At 46.5% G+C, this 10680-nt stretch overlaps 1 protein-coding gene across 1 annotated transcript; it reads right to left on the reverse strand.

The window, feature by feature from the left end:
* Positions 1-2097: 2097 nt before the first annotated feature.
* On the reverse strand, positions 2098-3183 carry LOC109769910 (26.2 kDa heat shock protein, mitochondrial-like). The gene is made up of 2 exons (XM_073505350.1): positions 2879-3183; positions 2098-2758 (listed from the first exon to the last, which is right to left on the reverse strand). The coding sequence occupies exons 1-2, from the start codon at positions 3090-3092 to the stop codon at positions 2325-2327; spliced, it is 648 nt and encodes a 215-aa protein (XP_073361451.1). The 5' UTR covers positions 3093-3183; the 3' UTR covers positions 2098-2324.
* Positions 3184-10680: the final 7497 nt, after the last annotated feature.

Below are 10680 nucleotides of genomic sequence, written 5' to 3' on the forward strand. Positions count from 1 at the left end.
AAATGTATGAGAATAAATCCGTAGAAAACTGATGAAAGAGACACACCAAAGAGAAAACCCAAGAAAAATCATGCATGAGAAATAGAAGAAAACCGCTCGACTATATGTAATGCTCCATTTCTAGTTGGCTTAATCCAAGTCGCTATTGCTTCGTGCATTAGGTTGACAATTTGACGCAATAAGCATCAAATAGGATTTCTCGGCTCACTACAGACTATGACACCTCCACCTTTGACTAGTCGACCATGGGCCAGTGGACCAAACTTTTATCATCATACCCTTCACATGTGCCACCAGTCTTGTTTCCACCTTTCTCATATAATCCATGTTGTGGCCCCAAAGTGCAAGAGTTTGCGCCAAGTGATAACTTTCCCCTTACATGAGAATCAAGGTATCAATAGGTAGAGATAACACCCCTAATCTGAGTCAAACACCACTACAAAACAAATGAAGAACTCACTTGTCCCTCCTTTTGTTCTTGTCACAAACCAATATCCCTCGTACCACTCAAGTTGTGGTTGAGATAAAGAGCAATGTTAGTAATTAAACCACCACAACAAATCACACCTGGTGGTTGCGCCATCTACTAGAGGAAGTGTGTGACCATGGGTACAACCAAGTTAGGCTTCAAGCATCACTGTGCATGAAGCGCGTTGTGGAGGACACACATCTTAGGGTTCTTCCATTTTGCATCACTATTTCTTATTATGAACTGCTTATAATTATCCATATTTTGCACATTTTCATACCATTCTTATGTATTTTTTTTCTTGATTTGCATGCTTCAAAGGAGGAAGGGGAATTGCCGGAAAACATTACAAAAAGACCAAAAAGAAGAGCAATGAAGTCCAAGAGCTTATAAAAATAATCTCACAGGACAAGAGTCGGGGGCAAAAATTGGGCCAGGGAGGCACCTATGGATCCCACGTAGCCCCACCTGGCGGATTGGCCCTAGGCTGCGAGCTAGGGGCGGTTGGTCCCACATGGGATCTCCCTACCTCCCTCCAACGACCCTAATCCCATTTTACCCTACAACCTAGACCTCCAATTTATGGGAATTTTCTACCTCCGTCTTCGAGGTAGAAACAAAGTTGAGCATTTTTCTCTCCCAAAAGGCTGATCTGTGGGGTTGTTTGCCATCACGAGGACCTTCTCCACCGGCTATATCGAGTCATAGTGCCATTGAATTTATTAATAACAATGCAACCATACTGTATTTATGGGAGACCCTAATTATGTTCTTAGCCATGCATATTTACTAATGTTAACCCTCAGAGTTGATTAAGTGGTAAGAGGAACCACTAACTTGTGGAGATACTTGACCCATTGAGCTGAAAGCTCGATAGAGTCTCGGCGGGGAATATTTTACATCATGAGGAAAGGTGATGAGGTCCAACCCCTCTCTCTTAAAGTACAGTAGAGCTTCATTGGTGACATTATAGAAGTGTGTGAGTTAATGGGTAAAATGTACAAGCTCCGCAGAGTGAAAAAATATTTGACTAGTCATTGTCCATGGTCATGGACGGAGTCGGGATAAGTGTACAAGAAGTAAACACATACGATAAACACAAAACATTCAGGGAACCACCAAATCAGCCATCACATTATACTCGAGGAAATCAACGAAGCAGGACATAACAAACAAACGCCTATCTCATGTACTGTTCACGCAAGAACCGTACAACTACAAACTGGAACAATTACAGTTCTTACAAGAAGTTAAACACAAGGATAAGCACACAAAATTCGGAGATCAGACAAGCAAAAAAATTCACAATTCTTTTTTCCAGGATAAGCACAAAAAATTCACGGAACAGCAAGCAAAAACCATCAACCTGTAACTGCCCGTTCACCAACTCCATGACGTCAAACTCGAGGATAGGCTTGAATGCCCAGCTTTTTACAGAAAGCTTAAAGCTATACAGATCAAGAACGAGGAAAGATACACAGGCGAGACTAGCTTAAGACAATAAAAGTAGTTCATCAGGCCAAACTTGAGACAATCAATAAAGTTCATGACCAATTTCACCAAACTTCAGGAGATCAACAAGGTTTCATGACCAATTTCAGCACCAAATCAGTTCATCATCTGCCAAATTCGAGGAAATCAACAGAATTTCATGACCAATTTCACCGCCAAAGCAAGTTCATCATATGCCGTACTAGAGGAAATTTGACAGAGTTCGCGACCAACTTCACCACCTACTCGATCCAAGACGATCAACGACGCAAAACAAGGCAGAAAGGCACTAAACATGACCACATCAACAAGGCGTCTCTCACACTCTCTCGCCGGCCATCCTCCATGAGCACTACCACTAGGACTACTCGACCTTGACGTGGAAGACGTCCTTGCGCTCCTCCTCCTTGACCTTGAGCAGGGTGACCCAGAGCACGCCATTCTTCATCTCGGCCTTGATCTTGTCCATCTTGTACGCGTCAGCAGCGGGCATCTCGATGCGGCGGTTGTACCTCGGCACCGCGGAGTCGTCGTCGCCGTCCCAGGGCTGCTTCTCGCCCTCGCCCTTGATCACCAGGATGTTCTTGTCCGCGCGCACCTCCACGTGCTCCTTGGTCAGCCCCGGCATCGGCACCTTGAGGTACACCGCGTCGTCGTCCTCCTTGGCCACCCAGCGTGCGAGCCGCGAGGTCCCAGCCCCAGCAGTGGAGGAGAGGCCGCCGATCTGAGATGCGACGTCCTCCATGAGAGACAGCAGACGGGCCATGCTGGTCGGCGCGCCGAGCGGGTCGAGCACGTCTGCAGAATCAACACCAAGGACGGCAAAAGCAGATCAGAACGCTGATTTGACTCGCGATGTTGAGATTTCAGAACGAACGCAAAGAAACGGCGCACCACAGGTGGGGAGCGGAAGCATACCCTGCGAGAAGAAGCTGGGGATGACGAGGTCGCGGCCGCTGTAGTCGTCGTCGTCGTCATCGTAGCGGCTGGCCTCCTTTGCTTGGGTGTTGTACGGGCGGAGGGCGGCGGTGACGGCGGGGGAGCGGAGCGGGCAGAAGGCCACGGGAGCACCGGACTTGAGGAGGCTGGCCGGCGCGGCACCCTCGCCCTTGCAAACGACGGCGGAGGCCATGGTCTCTCTCTCTCCTCTTTCTCTCTCTTCTTTCCCTCTCTCTCTCTCTTCTGCTGTGATTTTGGATTCTTGTGGCGAGGGAGAGGGGGGTGCGAAATGGAGGGGGGTTTTGTAAAGGAGGAGCGGGAAGGCTTTCTTGGGGGAGGGGGTGGTGAACTGGGTTTAGAAGCTTCTGGGGAGATCGGTTTGGGCCTCGAGCCTTCCAGAACGATCGGGAGACCACAGCTTCACGATTCGTGCTGCTTGATGTAGTACGATCGATGGCCATGGAGGAAGATAAGTGTGGATCTGCTGTGCTGCGCGAGGCAACAGAGGTTGCCGTACGACGGCTTATGAGGCAACAGAGCTTCATCTGCAAAGAATAACTACTCGGTTATGAGCGATTTGCTTTCTCTAGTGTGCTTGGCGCTGGGCAATAAAGCAATCAACACCACACACCATTTTTTTCTAAATAATTCTTGAGTTTTTTCTTTGCTTTCTCTTGTGTTACTCAATCAGCGTTTACAATCACGGTGGATAACGTCCAAAATATCCTTTGAACCAAATCCAAGCCATACTGCAGTTCGGCATTCAGACCTATCAAATTTGCAAACGCGTCACTAGAAGAATTCTGAATCAACACCAGTTTCTTGAGAACGGAAAAATGACAAATGTACACATTGTGAAAATGCAGGCAATCAACCAAAGATGCTCTAACGTCAAGAAAAATATGGCTTTATTAATGGGTTGTTATTTAATACGATTTACGGTAAAACCATATATTTTATTTGTTTAAAGTGTAGAGTTTATAACCATGTTCCAACAACTTGATGTCATCGCACATCACACATTTCGGTGGACTCATTACTCATAATAATTAAAAAACAGTAAAATAGCATCTATGTTCCAACAACTTGATGCTGCTTTTTGAGCCAATAAAATTCACCCTTTGTTCAAAAAAATGTATATACTCTGTTAAAAAGGTAAAGTAGAGCGAGCTAGGAGCAACCACACGGCTCTTTGGTTAATGGGACCAGAGAGATGTGACTAGGCCTCCAATTCTTGGCTTGATTGATTTTATTTTATTTTTGAACATAAGGAGTTTTATTACTTTTAAGCACATTTTACATAAAGTAACATGAATGGAGACACGCTAGATACACAGAGAATGTCCCTTCCTGGACACAGATCTATGTTTGGACATAAGCACGTGATTGTCAATCTTGTACACTGGGTTTTCCCTGCTAATCTTGCTTGGTGCGTGCTTTGACATTGGAGTTCCTGTGAATACGTTAGATCCTATTGGCCTGGAAGGAAGCGCTTGCCTGTATATCCACGAGAAGAGGTCTGATTACCAAGTGACCTGGTGCATTCATGATATTGCTTGCAGCCGCGGTTGATGCCAGAACAGAGCAATCAGTGTAGAAGACGGGCTCTTGCAATTGTAAAATCTCTGCTAGCTTGGTGGCAAGAAGAAGGCCGAATGCCTTAGCCTCGAGTAGTGAAGTAGCTGGAGGAGACAAGGCCGAGACATAAAGCTGCTTGAAGTGTTGGTTGCTCTCCACCTCGATGAAGATGTCGATGCCTGCTGGAGTTGGGTGCGCATTCTGATCTGTCTTCCAAGACGCATCACAGAAGATGGCGTCACCTGCAAAACAAGAAAAGTTTTGAACCCTAGGTCCAGTAACATGAGCCCGATGTGTGTGAGTTGTAGTTTTTGGAGATTGATCTCCATAGAGGGCTGAGACTTCAATTTTTGATCCCTGAACAATAGCGTTAGAAATAGCAAAAACCTGGGCAGGCCCTAGACACCTCCTCTTAAAGAGACAATCATTTCTTGCTCTCCAAAGGCACCAAAGGAAAGTGTACAAGCTTATGATATTGATTTGAGGATGACCTGATGAAAGTAGAGCTTGTATCATGTCAGGAACATAATGGTGAGAGGCAGCAAGAACTTCAGTTTTAATATACCAAGGATGACAATACCATGCAGATTTAGCAAAAAAGGCAAAGAAAGAACATGTGCATTTCATTTCCCAAACAGCCACATCTAGAGCACTCGGGCTAAATATGGTTCAAAAATTTACTTGCACGTTTACCTGTGGGGGTGCCTTTCAAAGAAGCCTCCACGCAAAAGTGTGTACCCGAGGCGCCATGGACTTCACCTACCAAGCCTGATTTAAAAGAGATATTATCTGTGAACAGACCACACTTGGTTGCTGATTTGCATGCAGGGCGAGATTGTTGAAACAATGCTTGTACGAACTCTTTAGAGGTACAGTCACGTGCAGGGGTTAGTTTCCACACCAAAGTGTCCCGCCCATCCGAAGTTATAATTGGAGTCTGAAGGATAGCATTGGCTGTTTGAGAGCTAAACAGAGAAATCACTAATTCTGCATTCCAAGCCTTTTGGTTAGGTAGCCAAAGATCCTTAACTATATCAGGAAAAAACAAAGGGTGGAGTCTGAATTGTAAGATTTTCGTAAATGGTTTCCCACCCGTGGAACCAAGAAGTACTCCATATAGAACTGTTACCATCAGTAATTTGGTAAATGCTGCTGAAGTTAAAAGTGGTTTTACCTTGAGGATGGCAGCCCAAAAAGCATATTTAGGCTTATCTGACTTTGCTCTCCAAATAGAAGTATCATGATGGTACTTGGCTTTGCGGATTAACGCAAGTTGGCTCTATGGTTCTTTAGCTAACATCCATCCAGCTGAGAGGATAAGACCTTGATTTACAGCCTGCAAGTTTCAAACTCCTAGTCACCAATTTTCTTTTCTATGCAAATGTCAGTCCATGCCCGTAGGCACAAGCTTCTTGTGATAGCCTCATCTTTAACTCATGTCCACGAAAAAAACAGGATGATGGCCATGAGCTTTGCAAGGAATTTCTTGAAAAAAAATGTTCGACATGTAATAGACATGTATAGAGGCAAAGACAAATTTAATGAGGGTAAGCCTAGCAGCATGTGGGATCCTGTTAGCTTTGTAGGCAGTTAATTTTTGTTTGTATGTGTCATAAACACAGTTGTAAGCAGCAGATCTGTCTTTAGAAGGAAGAATAAGAGGGTGACCAAGATGGATAGTGGTGTTATCCGAATCTGGAACCCGAAGATCTGTTTGATATCCTGCTTCACTTGCAAAGGCACATTTTTGCTAAATAAAATGGAAGATTTATTCCAATTGGAACTTGACCTGAAGCATGACAAAATTGATCTAAAATGTTGGAAATGGCTGAAGCTTCCTCCACATTAGCCTTTCCACAAACGAACAAATCATCGGCAAACATTAGAGAATGAATTGTAGAGCAGTTTGTGTTGGGGAACGTAGTAATTTCAAAAAAATCCTACGCACACGCAAGATCATGGTGATGCATAGCAACGAGAGGGGACAGTGTTGTCCACGTACCCTCGTAGACCGTAAGCGGAAGCGTTGAAAGAACATGCGGTGCCCCCATGTTTGGTTTTGGTAATTGATGACAATCTCTATGGACTAATGGTTGCCTTGAGTTATATTTGAAGGATTTGTCCATAGGCATTTCTTGAAGTCCACGTGTTGGTTTCAAGGAGTTTATGTGGTGACCAAGGTGTTATTAAGGAATTATCCAAATATTGGTCATGTGAGAGTAGAGCTTATTGCAAGCATGTCTTGAAGAAGAAGATTGTGTGATCGTTCATGTTTACCTTCAAGACATCATCCAAATGAAGAGAGTTGGAAAGAGTCAAGGTTGATCAAGACTAAGTCAAGAGTGAATCAAGTTGATCAACACACAAAGCGCACAAGATGTACCGAGGGATCAAGCGATCCCATGGTATGGTAAGCATTGTCAATTACGCTTTGTGTACTAACCCATGGTCTTCGTGAGAGTTCTTTGTGGGGTTAGGTTGCGGTGTGCAAGTTCAAGTGAAGCATCATGAAGAGATCAAATGCTTGAAGCTTGCCGTCCATTGTGGTGACAATGGACTTGTGAAGATGTTGCGGTGTGCAAGTTCAAGTGAAGCATCATGAAGAGATCAAATGCTTGAAGCTTGCCGTCCATTGTGGTGACAATGGACTTGTGAAGATGTGCGGAAGAGTGGCTCACCCATAGTGGAGTATGGGGGAGCAATCAACTAGTCTTCATCGAGCCAACGCAACCAAGAAAGGTGGTCCAACTTGAGGGAGTCAAGATCGTCATCATCTAGTTCAAGTGGACCATGTGCAAGGCAAAGGTTTGCTCTTGATAGGTTTTCTATTTTACCGGTCTCATGATGGTAAGGGGGAGACCGGGTTATAGGATCGATTGCCGTACTATCAAGGGGGGCTCTCGATGAGTAGCTTGATCGTATCGTTCATAGAGAGCTCAAACCATTGCATCCTTGCATCATCTTTATTGGTTCTTGTTTGGTTCTTCTCTTTGTGAGTTTTGGAGCTTATGGTCATCTTGATGACAAGCTCGAGTTCATCGAAAACGGAGTTCACTCGCATCTTCTATGATGTTTTCGATGTTGGAGGTTATGCCGGTTCTTCTCGGTTGGAGGTTTCACTCCTCTATTTTTGGCATACCTCCCCTGCCTCTTCTTACTATAACCAGTCGCTGTTTTGATGCTACTCGTCTTCCTCAATCCAACAAGCTTGAGTTTGCTCAATTCGGAGCTCATATGTAGAAGTTATGGCAGTTTTGGTTTCCTAGCAGTAGTACCGCGGGCCAGAGCAGTAGTACTGCTTGGGTGCTACAAGCGGTAGTACCGCTCTGGAGCGGTAGTACCGCCCAGAGCAGTAGTACCGCTAGCAGCCCCCATGTGTGTACTAACTCTGGTCCCAGCGGTAGTACCGCGGGACGGAGCGGTAGTACCGCTCTGGGAGCGGTAGTACCGCTAGTAGCCCCAAGCCGTAGTACCGCGGTGGTCTCGTACTAGTACCGCCTCGATTCGAGGGGTATTTTTCGTGTCGGGTTCTACGGTACTAGCCGCGGCAGTGGGGGCCGTAGTACCGCTCTCTTGCGGTAGTACCACCCTGCCACCGCGGTAGTACCGCTCTGGGCCCAGCGGCAGTACCGCGAGGGGGAGCGGTAGTATCGGTTATAGGGGCAAGCGGTAGTACCGCTCTCTGCGGGGCTGAAGTGGGGGTAACGGTTGGATTGTTCCCCCCACTATATAAGGAGGTCTTCTTCCCCAATGAACCTTATCTTTTGAGCTCGTGTTCTTCCCCCATTGTTGACCTTCTTCGAGCTTGCTAACTCTCAATCCCTCCATGGATTCTTGCTAGTTTTTGAGGGAAAAGAGAGAGGAGATCTAGATCCACATTTCCACCAATCACTTTCTCCTCTTTGTGAGGGGAACCCCTTTGATCTAGATCTTGGAGTTCTTGGTGTTCTCCTTCTTGTTCTTCCTCTCATTTTCTTCCCTAGCACTAGTTGCTTCGGTGGGATTTGAGAGAGAAGGACTTGGGCACTCTGTGTGCCCTTGCCATTGCATTTGGTGCATCGGTTTGAGTTCTCCACGGTGATACGTGGAAGTTACAAGTTGAGAAGCTTATTACTCTTGGGTGCTTGGTGCCCTTGAGCTTGTTCCTCTTGGGTGCTTGGGCGCCCTAGACGGTTGGTGGTGTTCGGAGCTCAATCATTGTGGTGTAAAGCTCCGGGCAAGCGTCGGGGTCTCCAATTAGGTTGTGGAGATCGCCCCGAGCAATTTTACGGGTACCGGTGACCGCCCCCAAGGGTTGCCAAAGTGTACGGGTTCGGTGACCGCCCCCAAGGGTTGCCATTTGTACGGGTTCGGTGACCGCCCTCAAGGGTCCCTTAGTGGAATCACGGCATCTTGCATTGTGCGAGGGCGTGAGGAGATTACGGTGGCCCTAGTGGCTTCTTGGGGAGCATTGTGCCTCCACACCGCTCCAAACGGAGATTAGCATCCGCAAGGGTGTGAACTTCGGGATACATCGTCGTCTCCGCGTGCCTCGGTTATCTCTTAACCGAATCCTTTACTTATGCACTTTACTTTGTGATAGCCATATTGTTTCTTGTCATATATCTTGCTATCACTTAGTTGTTTATCTTGCTTAGCATAAGTTGTTGGTGCACATAGGTGAGCCTAGTTGTTGTAGGTTTTGTGCTTGTCAAATTAACCGCTAGGTTTATTCCGCATTTGTTCAAGCCTAAACCGTAATTATTTTAAAGCGCCTATTCACCCCCCTCTAGGCGACATCCACGATCTTTCAAGCGTTATGGCAACGCGATTGATGTAGTTGTACGTCTTCACGATCGACCGATCCTAGTACCAAACGTACGACACCTCCGCGATCTGCACACGTTCAGCTCAGTGACGTCCCACAAACTCACGATCCAGCAGAGTGTCGAGGGAGAGCTTCGTCAGCACGACGGCGTGATGACGGTGATGATGAAGCTACCGGCGTAGGGCTTCGCCTAAGCATTACGACGATATGACTGAGGTGGATTATGGTGGAGGGGGCACCGCACACGGCTGGAAACAATCAACTTGTGTCTATGGGGTGCCCCCTCCCCCGTATATAAAGGAGTGGAGGAGGGGGAGGGCCAGCCCTCTACTATGGCGCGCCTTGGGGAGTCCTACCCCCACCGGGAGTAGGATTCCCCCCTTCCAAGTAGTAGGAGTAGGAGAGAAGGAAGGGGAAGAGAGAAGACAAGGAAGGAGGGGGCGCCGCCCCTCCCCCTAGTCCATTTCGGATTAGGCCTTGGGGGGCGCGCGGCCTGCCCTAGGCAGCCCCTCTCTCTCTCCCCTAAAGCCCAATAAGGCCCATATACTCCCCGAGGGTTCCGGTAACCCCCCGGTACTCCGGTTAATGCCCGAACTCACCCGGGACCATTCTGATGTCCAAACATAGTCATCCAATATATCGATCTTTATGTCTCGACCATTTCGAGACTCCTCATCATGTCTGTGATCATATCCGGGACTCCGAACAACCTTCAGTACATCAAAACACATAAACTCATAATACTGATCGTCACAGAACAGTAAGCGTGCGGACCCTACGGCTTCGAGAACTATGTAGACATGACCGAGACACGTCTCCGGTTAATAACCAATAGCGGAACCTGGATGCTCATATTGGCTCCAACACATTCTACAAAGATCTTTATCGGTCAAACCGCATAACAACATACGTTGTTCCCTTTGTCATCGGTATCTTACTTGCCCGAGATTCAATCGTCGGTATCTCAATACCTAGTTCAATCTCGTTACCGGCAAGTCTCTTTACTCGTTCAGTAATGCATCATCCCGCAACTAACTCATTAGTCACATTGCTTGCAAGGCTTATAGTGATGTGTATTACCGAGAGGGCCCAGAGATACCTCTCCGACAATCGGAATGACAAATCCTAATCTTGATCTATGCCAACTCAACAAGTACCATCGGAGACACCTGTAGAGCACCTTTATAATCACCCAGTTACGTTGTGACGTTTTGTAGCACACAAAGTGTTCCTCCGGTACTCAGGAGTTGCATAATCTCATAGTCATAGGAACATGTATAAGTCATGAAGAAAGCAATAGCAATATACTAAACGATCAAGTGCTAAGCTAACGGAATGGGTCAAGTCAATCACATCATTCTCTAATGATGTGATCCCGTTAATCAAATGACAACTC

This window comes from Aegilops tauschii, chromosome 7 (assembly GCF_002575655.3).
Source record: "Aegilops tauschii subsp. strangulata cultivar AL8/78 chromosome 7, Aet v6.0, whole genome shotgun sequence".
Lineage (NCBI taxonomy): Eukaryota > Viridiplantae > Streptophyta > Magnoliopsida > Poales > Poaceae > Aegilops > Aegilops tauschii.